The sequence below is a fragment of the Palaemon carinicauda genome, chromosome 22, assembly GCF_036898095.1.
Source record: "Palaemon carinicauda isolate YSFRI2023 chromosome 22, ASM3689809v2, whole genome shotgun sequence".
Classification (NCBI taxonomy): Eukaryota; Metazoa; Arthropoda; class Malacostraca; order Decapoda; family Palaemonidae; genus Palaemon; species Palaemon carinicauda.
This window is the reverse complement of record NC_090746.1, coordinates 7,679,715-7,704,221: the sequence shown is the minus strand read 5'-3', so window position 1 is coordinate 7,704,221 and position 24,507 is coordinate 7,679,715. Positions and strand designations below refer to the sequence as shown.

Sequence of the window (24,507 nt, the reverse complement as noted above, 5' to 3'; positions counted from 1 at the left end):
AGATTAAATCTGATACTGCATCTACAATAGCTACTGGTAATCAGCTCTTCTCAGGGGGACACTCAAAAATCAAGCCATCGTTCTCTAGTCTTGGGTAGTGTCATAGAGTTCTCTTGCTTGAGGGTACTTTCGGGCACAATGTTCTATCTTATTTCTCTTCCTTTTGTTTTTTGCGGAGTTTTTATAATTTATATAAGAAAGATCTAATGCAATATTGTTATTGTTCTTGAAATATTTTATTTTATTTGTTTATTCTCTTGTAGTTTATTTATATCCTTATATCCTTTCCTCACTGGGCTATTTGTACTTGTTTGAGACCTTGGGCTTATAGCAGCCTGCCTCTCCACTTATGGTTATAGCTTAGTTTGTAATAATAATAATAATAATAATAATAATAATAATAATGGGAGTTCAATATTTAATGTGGCGAATCAAAAGTCAACTTGCTGGCAAATATCAAATGTACCCATGGACTTAGGATTTCACTGATGTTGCCTGTCGTACAGATTATTGACAAAATCATAATTACACTTCATATTTAACATGCATGATCCATTGAAGATTATGTATGGGCAGAGCGAGAGCTAGGGAAAGATAAGGTCAATCTTAAGAGGTAACTGGTCAGTTAGGCACAAGATCTCTTTTTTGGGAGGAGGTTATGTTTTTGCCCCTGTTTGTGTGTTTGTTTTGTGAACAACTTCCTGGCCACAATTTTACTCAGAGAGTAGAGAAACTTTCAGGGATTAATTGTTATGTTGAGACGTGGAGGTGACTCAATTTTGAAAGTCCTAGGTCAATGGTAGAGTAAAAGGTCGACTGAATTAACCCTAACCTCGAGAAATAAGCTGCTGTGACGGAGGTTTGCAAGAGTGCTTTTCTAGTTTTTCATTTATTCTTAGGAGTGCATTTCTTCACTAAATTGTATATAAGAAAGTAAACTGTATCGCCCAAGCTTTAAAATGTAGGAAAGAATAGGAACATTGATCATTACCTGAGTGGAATGCAATCCATAAATATATTCTGTGACAGAAACTAATCTAAAATCTTCTTTGCCATTATTTCAATTTAAAAATTTTAATCTAGTTTTCCCCGCAAAATTATCGAAAGATTAACCTGTACGGTATTTTCATTTTTCATGGTTCAACGCTAATTTTTAGAGTAAAAATAGTGCCCCTGTTCAATTAACAATGTGCTTGTTGAGCTCCGACGTACCCGTAATGAGGCTGCCATTATTCATCAACGCCAAAGGTTATTTTCATTCTCTCTCTCTCTCTCTCTCTCTCTCTCTCTCTCTCTCTCTCTCTCTCTCTCTCTCTCTCTCTCTCTCTCTCTCTCTCTCTCTATGTGAGATCGTCTAAAGGCATTGGTACAAAATAACTCCGATATTTCGGTTTTCCAAACATCAGATGTCACGTTGAAATCTGAATTAGGACATATGTGCTATATTAGGGTCTTTCCTGATTGGACATTGTCCGGTTCGAACGCATTATAAAATAAAGTAAATCGAACCTATTATAAGGAAAAACAAATTCTTTAGAACCGAAGAGGAACCGGGTTTTGGGAGTACTTGTTTGCTTTGCGGCCCCCCCCCCCCCCCCTCCAACTGAGTTTCGGACTCTAGCCTCGGGCGTCATGTTGCTGTTATCTTATTCTCATCCTGTCCGTCCTTGATGTTCCTGATATCTGCCTCTCTCACAAGCTGCTTCACTTAGGGACTGCTAAAGCAAGAGCCCGTGGTCCCCATTTTTATAAGGCGAAGCCAATCTACTCCACCCATGCATCCTAAGGTAATCAGTTTAGATTCAAACGTCCTAGGGAACCTCAGAGTAATCCTTGTTGATGTCCATGCTTGAGGGTACACTTGGGCATGCTATTCTATCTTATTTCTATTCCTCTTATTTTTTTGTGTTTTGAAAGTTTCATACTTTATATATGAAAGATCTAATTTAATGTTGTTGTTGTACTTGAAATATTTTGAGTGTTCATTACTTCTCTTTTAGTTTATTTATTTCCTTGTTTTTTTTCCTAGTTGGGCTATTTTTCCCTGTTCGATCTCTTGGGCCTATAGCATCCTCCTTTACCAATTAGGGTTCTAGCTTAGCTAGTAATAATTATAATAATAATAATGACCTAATAACAAGGATTACATCTCAAATGGAAAATAGTCTCTGTCATTAATTCACTAAAAGAAGATTTAAGGAAGTTTTTTAACAAAATTATCGGTCTTAAAATGCTTCAACTTATCATAAGCGATAACTTTGCTTTCCAGCATAATTTTTCTATGACAATAAGACTGACACTTCGAAAGGGGGAAGGGGTAGTTTTTTTATAAGGAAAACTGTAAGAAATTTGATATTAGCAAATCTGAATAATAATGAAATCTTTCATCAAGCGAAGAGCAGACAAAGTCGGCAATGCAATCTGTAACTAAAGGATTATTCACAACAAAGTTGGAAGGAAGTTATGTTTTACCCCCTGTTTGTTTCTTTTTCTGTGTTTGTTTGTGAACAGCTTCCTGACCACAACTTTAATCGTAGAGTAATGAAACTTGCAGGGATTACCTGTTATGTAAAAAGCTGGAGAGGTTAAATTTTGGAAGATAAAGATCACGGTTAAGCAAGATGGCCAATTCACATAATCAGCCATAAGTTTGGACATCGGTGTCACAGAGACTTCTAACTTGGTTCATATTTGAGTGTATGAAAATACACGCCGATTATTAGCGTTAAGGTCGAAGGTCAAGGTCGAGTCCAAGGTCAAGGTTAAGCAAAATGCCACAATTTTAATTGTAAAGTAATGAAACTTGCGGGGATTTTAAACTGTTATGTAAAGAGTTGGAAATGATTACATTTTGGTAGGTCAAAGGTAAAGTTCACGGGCGAACAAAACTTCATTATAACGTAATTTGCCATAAATTTGAACATCGTCCCCACAGAGACTTCAAACTTTGTTCATATTTGATTGTATGAAAATCCACGCCAACGAAAAATAAGCTGCCTTGGCGTAGGTCTGCACTCTACTGAGTGCCCCACTTAGTTCTGAAGTGTTTTGGTGCTGACATAATTGAAGTAGCCAACGAAGATCTAGACTTTTTTTTTTTTTAACTGATTACTAGTAGTATTTAAAACAATAATTTTGTACATTATACACTGGCTATAAGTTGAAAATTTTGGTATGGCACATGTGAGCAGTAAGATTAATTGCTGAAGGACCTATTTAAAACTGGCACCGGTATATATATATATATATATATATATATATATATATATATATATATATATACATATATATATATGTATATATATATATATATATATATATATATATATATATATATATATATATATATATACTGTATATATAAATAAGGATTATAAGGACGCACATTTTGAAAAGATATGCTATAAAAGGAGAGTTGATGTTTAGCATATTCTTTCATTTTTCGTGTGCTTTTTCATTCATTATTGCACACGCACACACATACACACACATATATATATATATATTTATATATATGTATATATATAGATATATACATATATACACTGTATATATATATGTGTATATATATATATATATATATATATATATATATATATACTCATCATCATCATCATCATCATCTCCGCCTCGCTATTGACCTAAAGGGTCTCGGTTAGAGTTCGCCAGTTGTCTCTATCCTGAGCTTTTAAGTCAATAATTCTCCATTCATCATTGAATACTTCACGTTTCACAGTCGTCAGCCATGTAGGCCGGGGTCTTCCAACTCTTCTAGTGCCTTGTGGAGCCCAGCTAAAAGTTTTGTGAACTAATCTCTTTTGGGGAGTGCGAAGAGCATGCCCAAACCATCTCCATTTACCCATCACTAAGATCTCATCCACAAATGGCACTTGTATATATATATATATATATATATATATATATATATATATTATATATATATATATATATATATATATATGTATATACAGTATATATATATATATATATGTATATATACCTGTATATATATGCAGTATATATATATATATATATATATATATATATGAAGTAATTAAGAAATTGTGACCTTAACCACGCTTAGATAACAAATTCTCTTACGTTAATTTGTAATGATATGCCCTTCTCGTAGGTAAAGAAGCTTTCTCAATGACGTAATAGTAGTTGTAAGAAATGTCCTCGGAGGTAAATCCCAATGACGTCATATCAAATGGAACATGGTTTATGGGTATTATTATTTTGTTGTCAGTCACAGTATAAATTCCATCTGCTTTAAGATATTTTTATTTTGAATTTATTTATGTATTTAATGAAAATATATAAAATACAGTCATGCGTTTCACTGCACCTTCTATTTTGTACTTCTGAGTCTTCTTTAAATTTATTTATTTTTTTAAATTCAAAATATGCCAATATATTCGGTAGCTTCTTTATGGATGAAAGATTTATCACAACAGATAACCATTAACGATTAAGTGACCCAATCAAAACACCAGAGAGATATCAATAAGTGATGATGAAACAACTTACGAAGTCATTCTATATACGTGTTACGATGAATATACCATAAGATGTTAGAGATACTGAATTATATACTGTATAAATAAGTGTAGGGCAATGCTTATATACCTTTATATGTCAGCATCATATCAGTTCGTAAAATAAACACATTTGTTCCCCAGCTGGACTGCCTTATTTATCCTAATTATTTAACAAGGCAGTGACAAAGGCTTGATTATCATCATTATGTGGATTACTTTACTTTACTTAAAGGGCTGCTTATCCTGTCCTGTACAGCAGGGGAATCCTACTCTCTACAGGACCTCCACGGTTGTTTTATGTTGTTCATTCGGGAGCATTTAACATTTAACATTTATTCGCTTACTGTTAGATCATCACTATCGAAGCACTCGCTGAGTGAGGAAGTCTTCAGTTGCCTCTTGAAAGCCTTAGTGTCTTCAATCATTCGGATGTCTCGTGGGAGCTTATTGTATTAGCATTCATTGACTGACTATATCATGCTCATTAACATCCACAACTTTGCCAATGATGAGGAAAAGGTCTTGTTTTTACAGCGGTTACATCTGGGCCCACATTAGCTCTAACTGGATCTCATGCCAGTTAGCACTGGTATCACATAAGGGTAGATGAAGCTATAAAAAGAGAGAACGTTACAAATAGGGGCTACGCATCGTTCGAACAAGAAAAAAAACCGAACGATTTTTATGTGATGTATGTGAGAGAGAGAGAGAGAGAGAGAGAGAGAGAGAGAGAGAGAGAGAGAGAGAGAGAGAGAGAGAGAGAGAGATTATCATATTCGGACAACTTTGAAGTAAGTTAGATTTCAAACAGAAAAAAAATCGCTTGGACATACGAGTATCCATGTACGTGGCACAGTGAGAGAGAGAGAGAGAGAGAGAGAGAGAGAGAGAGAGAGATTTCTGAATCCAGAACTATTCCAGTGTTTTAAACCAGGAATTTTTCATTATATAGTCTCCAAATGTGTCAATATGAATGATTCTAAATATTTCAGTGGATAAGGAATACTAGGTTTAAATATGTCTGTTTACACCTGAAATGAATGCCATTGGAGTTGACTGGCTGTTTTCGTATTTGGGGTAAATTAAGAATTATTTTACAGGTACATACTTTTCTCTTTTCGAATAATTAACCATCTATTAGATTATTTTTCATTTTACTATGACTGAAGCAAAACTTAGGAAGTGGTACTTTAAGTTTAAACTATTTATTTCATGTATTTATTTCAGGTTTTAGCACATTCAAATAACAAATTATCCACTTCACTTATACCGGCATCTTATGCTTTTGGTACTTGAAAGTAATGTACTCATAATGATATAGGAGCGAGAGGTTTCAGAAGTACACCTGTTATTTGTTAACAGAAAACTACTATCATTTAGGAACTCTCTCTCTCTCTCTCTCTCACTCTCTCTCTCTCTCTCTCTCTCTCTCTCTCTCTCTCTCTCTCTCTCTCTCTCTCTCTCATACACACACACAAACAATCAGTCAAAACATGTTAACCAAAACTCATATAAGATAAACCAGTAAACTCTACTTTGCGAAAAAAAAAATCATTAAATAAAATTGTCATTTATAACTGTCATGGGATTTTTCTACCTATTACACGGAGCTTCCTGTTTCCCACAGCATGAGATCATAAAATTCTTTTTAAAATTTTCAAATAACTCAACTAAAAAAATTAGCAAATCACGAAGATACATCCTTTGGTAATTGAAATCTCCCGAAGAATGTTTAACTACTGTTTGGGTAAGGCTTAAGAGTCAGAGCTGATTTTTTTTAATGACAATTTGATATATTATTATTATTATTATTATTATTATTACTACTTGCTAAGCTACAACCTTAGTTGGAAAAGCATGATGCTATAAGCCCAAGGGCTCCAATAGAGAAAATAGCCCTGTGAGGAAAGGAAACAAGGAAAAATCTTAAGAACAGTAACATGAAAATAGATATCTCCTATATGAACTATAAAACCTTCAAATAACAAGAGGATGAGAAATAAAATAGAATAGTGTGCCTGAGTGTACCCTCAAGCAAGAGAACTCTAACCCAAGACAGTGGAAGTCCATGTCACAGAGGCTATTGCACTACCCAAGACTAGAGAACAATTGTTTGATTTTGAATGTCCTCCTAGAAGAGCTGCTTACCATAGCTAAAGAGTCTCTTCTATATTGCGATTTTTGTTATTGATGTGGATATATTACGAAGTAGAATCAGTTACCGATGCATATAGTCAATATTTTTCAGGCTGAATCCCTCGTCAGGCTGGGAGGAGCGAAGACAGGAAAAGTCCCCCTTTGTTCCTTTTGTATGTCGGGTACCCCCAAATGTTGAGGGAAATGCCTTTGTAAATAGATATGTTATTATTATTATTATTATTATTATTATTATTACTATTATAATTATTATTACAAGCTAAGCTACAACCCTGGTTGGAAAAGCAGGATGCTATAAGCTCAATGGCTCCAATATGGATAAAAGCCCAGTGAAGAGAGGAAACAAGGAAATAGATAAACTACAAAAAAAGTAATAAACAATCATAGTGAAATATTGTAAGAACTATAACGGCATTGAATTAGATCTTTCATATATAAACTATATAATCTTAAAAAAGAAAAACAGGAAGAAGAGAACTAAGACAGGACAGCGTGCCCGAGTGTACAGTTGGCTTCACTAATTCCAGTACACTAACGTCTCCTTACCTTCCCGTAAAGTGTACCAGAATTAATGAAGCCAACTGTACACTCAAGCAAGAGGGTAATAGCTTTTGCCTCACCTAGGTTATCATCGCTGCTCGGTAAGATTCGAAATATGTTTTGTGGATGATATTTCAAGTTCATGTCCTTAAATATAATGCGACCAACTGATTTCCAAGCGTGACGCGTTACTATTTAATTTTTAATGTTTATCAGTGAAGTTTCCAAATCGACTACTATGTGGTAGTTCACGAAGACATAGAATATATTTATTTTGCAAAATACTAATATTCCTGATAATTGAAAATAGCCTGTTTGCACAACGACTTTCTAATGAGGTATGATAAAAAATAAGCGTTAGGAGAGAAGTGAATGTGTATATTATGATATAATGAAAACTTAGCGTATGATGCTTATGGGTGTTGAATATTTATCACCTTTTTATGAGCTTCATCATTGATAGGTTGATGATCCTGGGGGTCTGGAGGTATGCATCTCTTATCTAGCTACTGTTTATTGTATCAGCCTGAAAACGAATTCTTCTTCCCCACCGTTATTCCTACGTTAAGGGGTCGGTTGCCTGATTCACACTATCGGTCCGGTCACGCTTCAGTCTCGGTTCGTTCTTGGTTTGGTCTAGGTACTCGGGTGTTCACACTCTCGGTCCAATCAGTGCTTTTGGCAAAATTGTAAATATAAGGAAAAAACTTAATTGTATAGGAATAATGCTCAGTGATACACTGAAATATATTTACGCTGTGAACATTAGCCTATTATTGTACATATTGTTTTTTCTACCATGACCGGAGCGAGAGCGAGAGCGGACCGGAGCGCCAGTGTGAAAATGCTTCCATTTAAAATCATGTAACAATATTTGACCGGACCATGACTGGAGCGAGAGCGGAGCGCGGATGGACCGATAGTGGTAAGGGGTCGGTTGCCTGGTGCGTCCTCTAATAGCATCAGGCATTGTTTATAATTCGGCAGAGGGTTTATACGATCGCATGCAAGACGACAAGGCAGTAGCTGTCCTTTTAATCGCTTTCTATGACATGCTGGAGGTATGGTGGCAGGGTTGTGGTGGCCGATGTGGTAACGTCCTTGACTTGTGAACACCAGACTTGGGTTTGAGTACCGCTCAAACTCGTTAGTTTCTTTGGTCGCTGCAACCTCACTATCCTTGTGAGCTAAGGGAGGTAGGGGTAGGTTTCGGGGGAGCCTATAGGTCTATTTGCTGAGTCATCAGCAGCCATTGCCTGGCCCTCCTTGGTCCTAGCTTGGGTGTAGAGGGGGCTGGGCCACTAATCATATGTCTATATGGTCAGTAGTTCAGGGTATTTTCTTGATTGATATTGCAATGCCACTGTCCCTTGCCTCTGTCATTCATGAGCGACCTTTGTACCTTTAAACCCCTACCACAAAGGAAAACACATTTAAAACTTATATATGTCGTCAATTAGGGAGAATATTTAAAAAAAAAGGAATTCCATCACAGTCATTATTAGCAATAATCGTTTTCAATAATGTTCCATATTCATTACAAGCGTCTATACACCACCTCCTTTAACTTATCAACATTCTAATTCACTGTTTCTCATCTATCCTACCCAATCCTCAACCTCTGACCTTACGTGCACCAAAAACTATGGATTAAAAAAAAAAAGGAAGAAATAGTAACCCTACTACTGAACTTTAAAATGTCCGGTTATAAGCGGTTTTTTTCGACAAACTTGGGATACATGCCATGTCGCAGGTTATACCCCGTTTTTCATACACGTATTTATTGATAGGCTGTTGCTAAGGTGTCGGTGGGGTCTACTGCTGTCAGGGCCGCGTTATACATAAAGCTGACTAGGCTGGAGGTAAGGGCTCACCAAGAGCAACGTCTAGGCATTTTTTTTTCTTTTACTGTTGAAATTATTTAATGTGAAAACTGTGGATTATTTACTTCAGTTATAATATTAGGATTAATAAGGTAGAATCATTTAAATATTTAGGAACTATAATCTCAAATACAGGGTATTTGGAATGTGAGTTTAATGGAAGATTAAAAAAAAAAAATCAGACAATGGTTAGCATTATGCTTTTCCAATTAGGGTTATAGCTTACATAATAATAATAATAATAATAATAATAATAATAATAATAATAATAATAATAATAATAGTAAATTGCACCTAAAGAGGGCGTGAAATACGCCCTGGGTACCCGTTGGCGTAAGTCGAGGGTCCCAAAGATACTCGAAGCCCCGGGGTCATATCATAGGTTGATACAGCAATGATAGTTTGACTGCAGTTTGGTTGAAGCCTGAAACACACGAGCTAAGTAAAACGCTCTCCTGAAATTATGGGATGATTGAAAAGAAGATAACTCTTTGACGCGACGGTAATCGGAAAGAGGTACTCAGTGTGTCACGAGTTCAGGAAGGTAATGAGTATTATCAAACTGTTTGAAAGGCCCGGGCGATAATAGGACCTTCCTCTTGATGGAACGTATGTCCATTAGGTAAGAGAAGCATTGCTGGATACTGTTCCAGTCGTTATTAGGACACTGTAAAAAGCAGTTGTTGGGTGGAACGATTTGAAGGTTTCAAGTTGTAAGGAAAAAAAAAAGACTTATGCATACACAAACATAAAATGTTATCCTAAACGCCAATTCTCATCATCATCAGAGTGGTCAAACTATTACGAATGCAGAAAAAAAATGCGTTGTAGGGAGAAAAAACTCGTCGGGGGAATAAATTAGATAAAAACTCTCTGCACAAAAAGAAGAAATTTCAAATATCGCCCGATTTTTTTCTTCATGAACGGTTAGGAGTGGCAACCCAAGGTAAAATAGTTCGGGGACGGATGTGTGTGTCTGTATGTGTGTGTGTGTGTGTGTGTGGGTATTACCAACCTACCTAGTGAAACATATTTAAGGAAGTGCGCAGCCTATCTGCGGCAGTAGTGCGCGTGCGTCCTGCGTAAAGTGACGATAATGAAGTGGGTGAGTGACGCTTAAGGATTGGTTTAAATCATCGAATGTTTTGGAAATGTGAATAGAAAAAGGAGAATAGATTTTAAATAATGCAGTTCTAAATATTATGTCTCTTAGTGCGAAATGATTCGGGATTAATATATTTTAGGGAAATGGGTGGCTAGGAGGTTGTTTCGCCATGTTTTGTATTGTCATTGTTTTTTTTTTTTTTTTTTTTTTTTCGAATTTTCATCTGTGAAGATTATAAAATTTTCAAAAGGTCAAACTTGCAGCAAATGTTTTTATGTTGAACAGGGTGACATAAGTCTCTTTTTATATAGGAAAGATCTGTTTGAATGTTATTACTGTTCTTAAGATATCGTGTTGTTTTAATGTTATTACTGTTCTTAAAGTATTTTATTTTATTTTTTTATTACTATTCATGTAGCTTATTTTATTTCCTTATTTCCTTTCCTCGCTGGGCTATTTTTCCCTGCTGGAGCCATCCTGCTTTTCCAACTAGTGTTATAGATTAGCTAATAATAATAATAATAATAATAATAATGATAATAATTTATGTATTTAGTTTTTATTGCGTTGTATTAAAATTGATGGATATGGTCATCAAGTAAATTTAAGGACTAGAAATATCAAGATTTTTTATATTTTTTATATTTTATATAAACGTGACTTACAAAACTCTAGAACAAATAATTAAGCAGGAAGTCCACTAGATATCATGTTTCCAAACCTTGGTTATCAGCAACAGTGTAAAAATAATGTGACCTTTTTCATATAACAGTAAAACAAAATATGGATTATATACGTCTTTTCGTGATCTATATAAATGTATTTCTCAGTATCCTCAACAGTGAAAAGAGATACTGTTTAACAACTTCGTAATTATTATTATTATTATTATTATTATTATTATCATTATTATTATTATTATTAGTAGTAGTAGTAGTAGTAGTAGTAGTAGTAGTAGTAGTAGTAGTAGTAGTAGTAAAGTTATAATCCTAGTTAGAAAAGCTCGAGGTCTCCAACAGGGAAAATAGCCCAGTGAGGAAAGGAAACAAGGAAAAATAAAATATTTTAAGAACAGTAGCAACATTAGAATAAATATTTCCTATATAAACTATAAAAACTTTCACAAAACAAGAGGAAGAGAAATAATATAGAATAGTGTGCCCGAGTGTACCCTCAAACAAGAGAACTCTAACCCAAGACAATGGAAGACCATGGTACAGAGGCTATGGCACTACCCAAGACTATAGAACAATGGTTTGATTTTGGAGTGTCCTTCTTCTAGAAGATCTGTTTACCATAGCAGTTGCTGTGTTAAATACCTCTCTAAATGCATTTGCCTTTCAGTCGCATTTAATCTTGTTCGGCAAAGCTGTAGGCTACTACGCAGAGCCACCCATACTAGATTGGTTTGCTGTGAGCGAGCAGACTTAAGTCTCCCACTATGAAAATGGCCAAAACCCAGACAGGACTAAGGTTGAGGCCTTTGTTATTGATGTATATATATATATATATATATATATATATATATATATATATATATGTATATGTATATATATATATATATATATAAATATATATATATACATATATGTATGTGTATGTATGTATGTATATGCAAAAGAATCACAGGGAAAATGGAAATATGAAATATAAAAGATTAAGTCCTGGCTAGTTTCGTGATACTTTTTCAGTCCTCTGAAGAAGTATCACGAAACTAGTCAGGACTTAATCATATATATTATATTTTCATTTTCCCTGTGATTCTTTTGCATCTGAGCATCACGTTACCCTGTGATTTTTACGCACACACACACACACACACACACACACACACATATATATATATATATATATATATATATATATGTGTGTGTGTGTGTGTGTAAAAGAGAGATACATCTATATTGAAAATAGGGCTCAATGCAACAATTTAATATACCGAAAGTAAGTTAAAAGTTTTACAAAAGGAACAGTGGCTGTCTATTGGCCGGTGATAGATAGCTATAGAGCCAGAGATAATCGTAGTTTTTCCATGCAATAGTTTTATAAAGTTGAATTTATTAGTATTTTTGAAATTTTATTATTAATATTTTTGAAATTATTATTATTATTTTATTATTATTATTATTATTATTATTATTATTATTATTATTATTATTATTATTCCTGATTTGCGGATTTTTAAACTTACAGACACGCGTATTTATTGATGAAAGATGATGAAAAGAAATGATTGTTATTTAAAAATTATGTCAGTATTTAAAAGGCTCTCCCTCATTGGTCCATTTTATTTCCAAATAAATTGTTTAACTCCTGAACTTATTATCCACTCGTGGCCTTCGAGTGAATGGTCAAGTAGAAGTTGCACAAAAAGATATGAATGAAAAAGAAGTTAGGCAAGGTCGAATTGAGGCTCCATAATTCCTCTGACTTGATCCACGGTCGGTTGGGTAAAAACTCGGGCACGGCAAGAGACAGAATCAAGGACATGGCAATCTCTCTCTCTCTCTCTCTCTCTCTCTCTCTCTCTCTCTCTCTCTCTCTCTCTCTCTCTCTCTCGCGAGAACTACAAATTTGATGCCTATGCGGTAAATGTTAAGAATGCAGAAATAGAAATATGTGATTGAAACTTTTTTTTTTTTTACTTTTTTTTTTTTTTTTAGATACGGTGTTACGATGCTCGTCTTATTTCATAAAAAAGTAATATCGCTGAAGTTGGGTTTAGTTACTATCAAAACTTTATATATAGTATCTCTCTCTCTCTGTCTGTCTCTCTCTCTCTCTCTCTCTCTCTCTCTCTCTCTCTCTCTCTCTCTCTCTCAGTTCTTCCACTCTGCAGATATCAGGTTAACCCTCTAAGGCATAATTATCTATTTACTTTTCTCAGTGAACTGTGAAGTTTTCGTTAATATTTAAATATTGTATTCTATGTCCAATAATACAATAATTATTTTGTTAGGTTACCAGAGAAATATTTTCTTAGGCGACTTGAAGTAGTCGGTCTTGTTTTACCTCTTTTTCTTATTAATTGCCTCGAATTATTCGGGATTTTCAAAACATTATTATCTATATTTCCTTCCTATCTCCAATATGCAAGTTGGTTTCAGTGTATAAATATTACTATATCTGTAGTAAGTTTATAAGTGCTTCCACTATATGAGGAATTTGTTCATTGTGATTTTTGTAGTAATTAATATTCGAATATTACGACAAATTGTGGTTTTGGACATTTTACAGAGTCAATCTTTGTACGAATACATTTAATCACTTATAGCTCTATGCTGTTTTTCCACGTCATCTTGTTTATAAATATAAAAGGTTTATATATATATATATATATATATATATATATATATATATATATGTATATATATATATATTAAATTTCTTTATGTAAATGTATATATTCATATATATTATATACTGTATATGTACCGGTATATATATATATATATATATATATATATATATATATATATATATATATATATATATATATATGTATATATATATATATGTGTGTGTGTGTATTCGAAATGTATATTCCATTTTATGCATAAATATGATACATAAATCCACACATATATACAGTATATATAATTATATATATTTACATATATATATATATATATATATATATATATATATATATATATATATATATATATATATATATATAAACAAAAAAGGATGCTAAACGTTTTTCAAACAAATTATAATGAACATCGACGAATGGTACTTCCATTTTGTGACCGTGTAGACATGTCTCATAAAATACATTAATCCTATAGTTTTACGTAATTCCACTATCACTGTCTTTCATGGAATAGCAATTTTTTTTTTTCTGACCTGTCACTCATTGAAGAGAGATGTTCCCCTTTAAAGGAGTTTGCTGTGTTGTGTCTTGGCTAGAGTCAAGTTGTTGTTTCTTACCACTTTTATAAAATATATCAGATCCAGAATGGTTTTATACTTATACAGAAAGCATTCTGTAGTCAATTCTTTTTATTGAGGCAGATTTCCACCGACTCGCAGCGGTGCCCTTTTAACTCGGAAAAGTTTCCTGACCGCTGATTGGCTGGATAAGTTAATTCTAACCAGTCAGATAGCAGGAAACTTTTCCGAGCTAAAAGGGCACCGCTGCGAGATAATGCAAATGCGCCTCATTAAAAAAATTGAGTATAGTAGAATAGTTTAACCACTTTACTCAATTAATTATTTATCTATTTTTTTTGGGGGGGGATGGTAAAACTACCTTAATGGAATTTCTTTATAGATAAACCAGAAAGGACCAATGTTCCAGAAGGATATTCAGCAGTAAATACTATTCTACAATTATAGCGCTTAATTTTCGGTCAATATACAGCCATAATGCTGCGGTAGAATTCCTGAACATATGTTGAGCAAGGAAAGGAAAAATCATCTGAATTCTATAGCTTTTCCTTTTATAGAAGTCACTTCTTATCTTTCCCAGGTGTTGCTGCTGAGTCTTGGGGTGAGTTTGGCTTATGGCCGAACCATCTTCGACTACGAACGGGATGGCTTAGATAACAAACAGGAAGGTCTTCCTGGAAAATCTGTAACAGGACAATATGAGTGAGGCTTGTTCCCTAATTGTATTTTATGATTAAATTATACTATTCTAATACATAAAGTATGAAACGGAAAGTGGAACTGTGGTTTTTAAGTAGGCATCTTTTGCTTGTGACATTTTCCTTACATGTGGATTCAAAGATTTCTGCCAAATATTCATTTCTAATTTTTCTGCTGAAAGATATTTATGTAATTTCTATTCGTCTCTTCAGCTACTTTTTCTTTGGTTTGATAGCTATAATTAGATGATACAAATGTTAGGGATACAAATTTCACAGATTTCATAGTTACAACAACATGCAGTCTAAAGTAAAACGGTCATTATTAAATAGCTGCATAATTCTGAATTGACTTGTTCAGATATAGTTAACAAGCTTTAAAACCATAAATTTTTTTTATCTAGATCCACTTGCTAAGGCCTTTTTAGCGTAGTCTGAACCAAATTTACCTTAACAGGTGGAGAGGACCTGATGGTAAAGTGACTGAAGTTTCTTACATCGCTGACCATATGGGATTCCGCCTACTCGATGACCTGGAGCTTAAGCCACCGACAGAACCATTCCGTCAAGCAGAGAGCACCTCAAAAATGAACACCAAATATTCATCAGATTCTTCTTACAGTGACCAGGAAGAGGAAGAAGAAGAAGAGGAGGAGGGGGAGGAGAATGAAATCGAAGAAGGAGAAATAGAGGAAGAAGAACAGGAAGAAGAGGGTGGCGAAGAAACTTCTGATGCTCAAGAGGCAGAAAAATCTACTGGAGAAGAAACCAAGACAGAAGCTAAAACAGCGGAGGCTGAAGGTGCGGAGACTGCTGAGGCTGAAGGTGCTGAGACTGCTGATGCTAATGAGAAAGAAGCTGATACTACAGAAAAAGAAACTCAGACCAATGATGCTACTAGTAAAAGTCTTGACCCAAGCGATGTCACCACAAAAGAAGTGACTACAGATGATAAGGTTGCTAAGGAAAAAGCATTTCCAGAGTCTTCTAATGACAGTAAACCTGTAGCTGAAGAAAGGACTGGAGCAGTTGAGGGTCCTTCAAATGATGTACCCTCTTTAATCCCCATTAAAATTGAATCTACCTTTCCCGAAGAAACTACGCTTGTACGTGAACCTGTGTTTGTTGAGGAATCTTCAGATACTGCTGTAGTTGAACCAGTTTTAGTTGATGAAACTTCAGGTACTGTTGTAGTTGAACCAGTATTTGTTGATGCAGCTCCTGTTATTGCTACAGGGGAAATGACATTACCGGCAGAGCCTTTTGTAGCTCCCATAGCAACAGATATGTTTGCCTTTGCTTCCAAATCCCTAGGACCAAGTGAAGACGTTCTCAATGCTGCTGAACCAATGTCTGAAATAGGTGTCATCAGTGATGTACCTTTTTCAGGTGTAGCTGAAATTCCATTTGCTGATTCAGCTAACCAACAAATAATGTCAAGTGACAACGGTAACAGTCCTTCTGCCTATCCTGGACCAGCTTTTGTTGTAATAGGTTCTTTCTCTGATGAAAGTCAGGATCCTGCCCATTACTTTGATAACCAAAATGACTTTGAAAGAGAAGAAAGAACAGTAGCCATTGTGGATCCAGCTCAAGAAAATATACCTGAACCTTCTGTTCAATCTGCTGTAGAGCTTGATTATTTCAACACAGCACTGTTTCCAGTGGCTGAGCCTTTGCAACAACCTAATGCAGTAGAACCATCACCAATAGATGTAGAATTGTCTTTAGATACTGAGCCTGTGCAGCAACCTCTGGTTGAAATAGAACCAGTACCTGCTGATGAACCTATGCCATTATTTGTTAGCAAAGCTTTAGATTCCCAGTTTTCTCCAGAAATTCCAGTTCCATCTGCCCTTGAAAATTCTACTCCAGAACTCTTTCTAGTTGAAGTACCAGAGATTTCATTTGCTAAAAATCTTGATATTCAATCTCAAGAAACACAGTTGGTACCAGTTTTTGAATTAGAAGTACCACAAGAGCCTGCTAAGGTAATGCTAGATGACATTGTGGAAGAAATTCCTCTTGCTCTCCCTTTCCAACAAGTTCAGACACCAGAAACGGTGGACTTATCTACTTCTAATGTCAGATCTGTTGAAAACCAATTAAATGCAGACCCAATGGCTACAGTATTCGTTAGAGAAATAGATTTATCGCGGGATGATAACAAACCTGCTTTGGAAATTGATATTGCTAAACACCGATTTGATGTAACCAAAGCAATTCATTCCATGGACAGTACCCCTGTTTTAGATGAATCCATACCACAGATATTCCAGGTCCCAGACCCAAACCCTAGCCAGCCTGAAGAACCATTGAATTTAGAATTCGTCGGAGTAACATTTAATGAAATCGAGAAACCAGCTGCCATACTGGGTGGTCAAATATTTGATTCTGTGAATCTTATTCCTCTTCAGGACCCCTCTTTCATTGATATTGATTCACAAATAGTCCAAAACAATAATGTATTTGTGCCAGAACAGGGGATGCTTGTTGAAGGTCCAGAAATGACAAATAACTTTCCAGTACCAGTAGAAACCCCAGTAGCAGCACCTCAGACCCAAGAACCAGCGCCAGTTCAACCAGCAGAACGGCTAGTTCTAAGTTCCCCAGAAGAATCTGGAGCAGTCTCCTCGCAATTTGACAATACTGACGTACGTATTATTGAAATTCCAGTTGATGTGGAAACTACAGATGCAGAGGGTGTGCTTTTAATAAGGGCTGCTGAACCCCGACGAGCTGAACCCATGCAAGGGCCACCTCTCCTTCCTCCTTTAATGAAAGTTCCTCGTCTCTTAATGTAGATATAGAAGATTTTGTGTTCATGCATTTTATTAGACTCCGAGTGATATTCTACAGGATTTTGATGGGCAGTTTTGCAAAGTTGACCATTTTGTATTTCCATTTCAACTTGATCACCTTTTCCCAGGTGTTTTTAATTCGATTTAATTTGTAGTTGTAAATATGAAAAAATACTGCAGATTTATTTTATGAACAATTTATGGAAGATATATAGCTCTATCATGCTTTGCAATTTTCCCAGATGAGATTCTTAACTGTACAGATTTCTCGGAGTTGGGCGCCGGCATGCTCCTTATGTGATATTTACGTTGTATGAAAATCGATGTATGTAGAATTAATCAGAAAGCTTTATTAAATAAACAGTATTATTTATAAATTGTTTTCTTTAATGAACTTATGGAACACAAGAATATGGAAATTTTCTAGTTGCCTCAAGTGTTTTTTATATTTCAACGGTACAGTAAATTACATATATATTTCTTTAACATTATCCTGGTGTTTGATTATGCCCTATGGTGGCTCGTTCTAGAATTGAATTCTTTAACGGTGCACTAGAGTAGGTGTAAGATAAAGATGCTTTGGCTAGGTGGGGTTATGTTAAGTTATGAGAATTATATATCACTACTTAGGTTTATTAACCCTGTCAATGAAGTTTGAAAAAGATTATGTTTTCACCCCTGTTTGTGTGTTTGTGTATGTGTGTGTTTGTGTATGTGTGTGTTTGTGACCTGCTTCCTGGTCACAATTTTGATTGTAGAGTAATAAAACTTGCAGGGATTAACTATTATGTAATAAAAAACCGGAAATTAATGAATTATGGAAGGTCAAACGTTAAGATCACCGTCAAGCAAAATGTCCAATTCACGTAATCAGGCATAAGTATGGACATCGTTGACATATTTGAGAGTATGAAAATCCACGCCTAATACATGTTAAGGTCAAAGGTCAAGGTCAAGAAAAAAGCTGCTCTACTGATTGCCCTTCTAGATGATATTGTCATTATCATTTTTACCACTACACACTAACAATAATGTTCGTTGCTCTGTCAAGAAAATAAGAGGTGCTTTGTTTGGCGCTTAGAAAGGAGACGTCTTCAGGTACAATATGTGGCTAATGTATTTCTCTGGAAATTTAAAGGTTTAAGGGCCCCTCATGAGTGGCAGAGGCAAGGGACAGTGACATTGCCCTAGCCAGCAGGCAATGCCCTAGAGACTGACCATATATCTTACATATGATCAGCGCCCAAGCCCGCTCTCTACACAAGCTAGGGCCAGGTAATAGCTGCTGATGACTCAGCAGATAGACCTATAGACTTGCAGAAACCCCCATCCTTAGCTCAGGAAGATGGTGCGGTTGCAGACACCAAAGGGCTCGAACCCCCACCTGGCGATCACCAGGCAGAGACTTTACCCATAAGGTCATAACATCCCGAAAACAATTTCTTCATTTGTAAATAGGTTCGATATTCTAAAGTGAATTGGGTGAAAGATGAATATCCTCTAACCAATTATTATTATTATTATTATTATTATTATTATTATTATTATTATTATTATTATTATTATTATTATTATTATTTGCTAAGCTACAACCATAGTTGGAAAAGCAGGATGCTACAAGCCCAGTGGCCCCAACAGGGAAAATAGCCCAGCGAGAAAAAGAAACAAGGAAAAATAAAACTTTTAAGAACATTAACAACATTAAAATAAATACTAACTATATAAACTATGAAAACTTCACAAAACAAGTGGAAGAGAAATAAGGTAGAATAGTGTTCCCGAGTGTACCCTCTAGCAAGAGAATTCTAACCCTAGATAGGGGAAGACCATGGTACAGAGGCTATGGTACTACACAAGATTAGAGAACAATAGTTTGATTTTGGAGTGTCCTCCTAGAAGAACTACTTACCGTAGCTAAAGAGTCTCTACTACACTTAACAAGAGGAATGTAGCCACTGAACAATTATAGAGCAGTAGTAAACCCTTTGGGTGAAAAAGAAAGATTGTTTGGTAATCTCAGGTGTATATGAGGACAGAGGAGAATCTGTAAGAATATCCAGACTATTCGGTATACGTGTAGGCAAATGGAAAGTGAACCGTAACCAGAGAGAAGGAGCCTATATACCGACTTCATCAATTTATTCTGTCATAACTCAATATTTTCTTTGATCAATCTACTAAAATTCATTTTGTGAGGTCTTGAAAATATTTTCAAGTTCAAACATTTCTCATTTAATGTTATCGAACTCAAATATTTTCTTTGATTTACTAAAATAATTTTATGAGATCCTAAACACATTTTCAAGCTCAAACATTTTTCATTCAATGTTGTTATCCAAATCCTTTTAAAAACTTTTCAAAGACACTGAATACTAGAAAAGAAATATTAAACTTTCTTTGAATAAAATGTAAGCAATATGTTTAGTTATATTCCATTATTCGAATGTCATTTTTATTGACAATTCTCTCTCTCTCTCTCTCTCTCTCTCTCTCTCTCTCTCTCTCTCTCTCTCTCTCTCTCTCTCTCTCTCTCTGGCTAAGCCTACAATCTCATTTTTACTATGAGTCACTGTAAATTCATGAAAAGAAACGGAAACACGTTTATATCTGAATAATGGTTATAAAACCTTAGATACTTAAGAATATAAGCTTCCTATAATATTTCATTCGTAAACACGCACATAGTCTCCACTTACATAAAATCAAGATAATATTGCGTAAGTATAATAGTGACACAGCCTATCAGATAGCAAACACACTAGTTTTATGTACAGTGCTATACGGATTAAATATACAGCTTGGTATGAATATTCCATCTGCTGAGTACGTAAGAGCTCTCTCATTGCAATAACACCTTCTCATCAACTATCACGCACACGCATGGCAGAGATATGACGGAAATTATATACCCGTTTTATTATGAGGACACAGGCAATTGTGTCCATTTGTTTATTGTACGTGTATGTTGTGTAGTAGAGTAATACTTACAAAGTTCCTCATGGGATTGCATCAAATTTGTTTCTTGAAACGTTTCCTATATGGGATATCAGGAATTTCAGGTCTATTCAAATTTGCTCCAATTTACAGAAATATTCTTGTATTTATGTAAATTATAGCAAATTTTAATAGACCTGAAACTCCCGATATCCCATATAGGAAACGTTTCAGGAATGAATTTGATATAATCCCGTGAGGAATATATGTATGAGAACATGGTGAGGGGTAGATGGAGATGGTTTGGGCATGCTCTTAGCACTCCCCAAGAGAGATTAGTTCACTAAGCTCCATCAGTTACGAGGAGGGCTGAGGACTATGAAGCGTGAAGCAAGAGATGATGAATGGAGAAGTATTGAATTGAAAGCTCAAGGTAGAGACGATTGGAGAAATCTAACCGAGACCCTTTGCGTCAATAAGCGTAGGAGGAGATGATGATGATGATTGCAGAAATAGTTGGCTTCTTCCATGTAAAGACTATAATATTTTCTCAGGCAAGTGGTTTAAAAATAGTTTATCTCAATGTCTTTTGTATGGCAACAAATCCCACCCTCCTATTCCCTCGATGGGCCGGCATGGTGCAAGGAAGAGCCAGGCTATGATGGTGAGTTAGTTTTCTATCCTGGTAGCCCCATCGATGCAGCTTAGGCCTTTTCAGACGAAAATTGGACCTGTGTTGAACCTTTCTTTTTCAAATCTTTCCGCCTCATTATTGTCATTACTACTAGCTAAGCTACATCCTTAGTTGGAAAAGCAGGATGCTACAAGCACAAGAGTCCTAACAGGAAAAAAATAGCCCAGTTAGGAAAGGAAATGAGGGAATAAACATTACAAGAGAAGTAATGAACAATTAGAATAAATATTTCTTATGTAAAAATTTAAAAGCTCAAGACGGAGACGACTGGCGAAATCTAACCAAGGCCCTTTGCGTCAATAGGTGTAGGAGGAGATGATGTTGATATAAACTATAAAAACTTAAAAAGAAAAGAGGAAGAGAAACAGAATAGAATGGTGTACCCGAGAGCACCCTCAAGCTAGAGACATTGCTTCTCAGACTTGTTTTTGATGTCCATTGGTTGTAAATTGACCACATTTTATTTGTTGTTGGAAGGTGGAGTTGAAAGGCATGCTTCTCCACCCGTAGAACTAGAGTACCCGGCATGATAGAACGAAGGAAAACTTTTATGTTAATCCTTCTTCTCAGTACTGGGTCGGCTGGGTGCGATCTCAGAGGCTAACCACCCTCAAGGCAACATGAGTGAGGTGTATATTTGGTCTCTGAGGGCAACTGCTTATTTAAATGTAGTTGTAGTGTTTCTACCATTCTGTGGCCCACTTGGAAGGAGGGAGTCCATTCTAAATTAAACTAAATTAAGCTAGAAAAACAGACCTTAGCCCCGGTAACTTATTTCTCGAAGCAAGTTGGCCTTTCCCATAATCAATTTAGACCGTTGGCGTATTTAAAGTCTGTGTGACAACCATGTGCAATTTTGGGGTTAAGGCTAGGGTTAATGCGGTCGACCTTTTGCTCTACCTTGACCTTAACCTTTAACCTCTGACTTTCAAAATTGAATCATGTCCACGGCTCAACTTAACAATTAATCCCTGAAGGTTTCACTACTCTATGAGTAAAATTGGGGCTAGGAAGTTGTTCACAAACAAACAAACAAACAGAAAAACAGGGGCTGAAACCTACCTCCTCCCAATTTCGTTGGTGGAGGTAAATATGCATATGAATAGAAATCATCTAAGGACCCTCTATTAATGGGCTAGGCACAAGAATGGACCACTCCAATAATACTCCTACCTCCATTATTATCACACTGGAGCCTTTTGTTCCATCTTCCACAGGACACCAAGAGTCCATTGATCCTTGTGTTAGAAATGAGAATATGAAAGTCCTATATAATAATGGTATGCCAAGCAATATAAATTATTTAACATTGTATACACTTAATACCTTTCAGGAAAGTTGAGAAATTCAAACAATCAGCTGAAGGTTAAAGTATCCATTTTTTAATTGACCCTTCAAGGCAAAAAATTGCCTTTGTTTATGTAAAAATTATGAAATTCCTCGCCTCTCCTTCCTGTGAAATCATTATCCAAAATGTTGTTAATTCAGGATTTGACTACTTGCGCCCAAGAACTCCGAATCATCTCTTTGGGAGTGAAAAGGAAGTTGCTCACAGAATCTTACATATTGCTTTCTTACAAGAAATGGCATAACAATATGATCAAGGGCTATGAATGGCTGGAAAAGGACGTCGAGAGCATTTTTAAGTTTATTTGAAAAGATACGGTAATGGTTTGCTAGTTAAGGGCGACAATGAAACAAGCAGTACTATTTACTGATTTTGCATCTTTTTTTTTTTTTTTTTGATTGAGAAGGTATCTCCACACCAGATTTTTAATATTGCTAGAGGAATGATTTATTGTTGGAATCTCTATGAGTTCCCAGAACACTTACTGAAAAGGTGTTCTCCCACTGTTTTCAATGACGAAAGCTAAAGGATATTAAGAACGTAATCTTTCTAGTGTTTTCCTCCCCACCTTATCTACCAGACTATGTAAAAAATCGACACTTGAATATTTCTGTTAAAAAAATCTCTTCCTTAACCTGTCCAATGTTATGAATGTTATAATTGTGGGCATATCAATATCAGTAGTCCCAAAATCATGATTAGGATAAAAAGTGCCCATATCATAGGCACAATCAGCTCGATATTAATGTTATTATTATTATTATTATTATTATTATTATTATTATTATTATTATTATTATTATTATTATTAATACTAGCTAAGCTAGAACCATAGTTGGAAAAGCAGGATGCTATAAGGGCAAGCGCTCCAACAGGGAATATAGCTTAGTGAGGAAACGAAATAAGGAAAAGAAGATAGAGGAGTGTGCCTTAGTATACCCTCAAGCAATAAAACTCAAACCCAAGACAGTGGGCGACGATGGTATAAAGGCTATGGTATTACCAAATACTAGAGAACGATGGTTTGATTTTGGATTGTCCTTCTCTTAGAAAAACGGCTTACATAGCTAAAGAGTTTCCTCTACTCTTACCAAGTGGAAAGAGGCCACTGACTAATCACAGAGCAGTAGTTATCCTATTGAATGAAGAAGAATTTTCCGGTTATGTTAATGTTCTCAGGAGTATGACGAAAGAATATAATGTGTAAAGACCTCTGGCCTATTCGGTGTATGTGTTTAAAAAGGAAATATGAGCCGTAACGAAAGGGATGCAATGTATTACTATCTGACCAGTTAAAAGACCCAATAACTCTATTGTAGTAATATCTCAACGGGTGGCTGGTACCCTGACCAACTGACCATATATTATATTATTGGATATACATGTAGGCAATAGGCTTATGTCAAATATACTAATGCCAAAAGATGTTTTACCTGCTCTAGGTTTTATAACCTTTCTGCAGATTAGATAGCAATAGAATCAAGTTTGCATTGTAAATGAGCTCACTCTCCATATTTAAAACAATGTTTTGATATGAACAAGCACAAGTTATCATTGAAAATAGGTAATAATGAATGTATAACATTTGATGCAACAAGAAAAAAAAATTTGAGAAATAAATATGCACGAGATTTGCCTTATTCTAGTGGTTTGTCCAGTCCACCTTATTTGACCTAGTTCAAAAACTGAGCATTCTCCCCCAGGTGCTACATTTCAGAACGTCAAGTCCCTCAAATCCACCGTATTCTTGTATGTTTGCCATTAGTCTTAAGCGGGGTTTACACAGTCGAACGACACACGAGTGTTTGTAGTAATGTTCTAGTGAGTGAACAGGGTATTTGGTTGTCAAACACGTTCATCGAACGGTTTAAAGAAAGTCAGATCTAGCCTGACTTTTGTGGGTGGGCTTCTT

The 24,507-nt window shown here is 35.3% G+C and overlaps 1 protein-coding gene across 1 annotated transcript; it reads left to right on the top strand.

Annotated features, from left to right (window-relative positions):
• The first annotated feature begins 10,179 nt into the window (after nucleotides 1-10,179).
• On the top strand, nucleotides 10,180-18,003 carry LOC137616313 (probable serine/threonine-protein kinase kinX). Its single transcript, XM_068345961.1, has 3 exons — nucleotides 10,180-10,226; nucleotides 14,701-14,822; nucleotides 15,276-18,003. Exons 1-3 carry the CDS (start codon nucleotides 10,218-10,220, stop codon nucleotides 17,620-17,622), a joined length of 2,478 nt encoding a protein of 825 aa, XP_068202062.1. The 5' UTR covers nucleotides 10,180-10,217; the 3' UTR covers nucleotides 17,623-18,003.
• Nucleotides 18,004-24,507: the final 6,504 nt, after the last annotated feature.

Bases quoted from the DNA above. Each gene is read 5' to 3' on its own strand.
- LOC137616313 (XM_068345961.1), top strand. The intron at 14,823-15,275 runs GTGAGGCTTGTT...TTACCTTAACAG, and splicing joins TCTGTAACAGGACAATATGA to GTGGAGAGGACCTGATGGTA.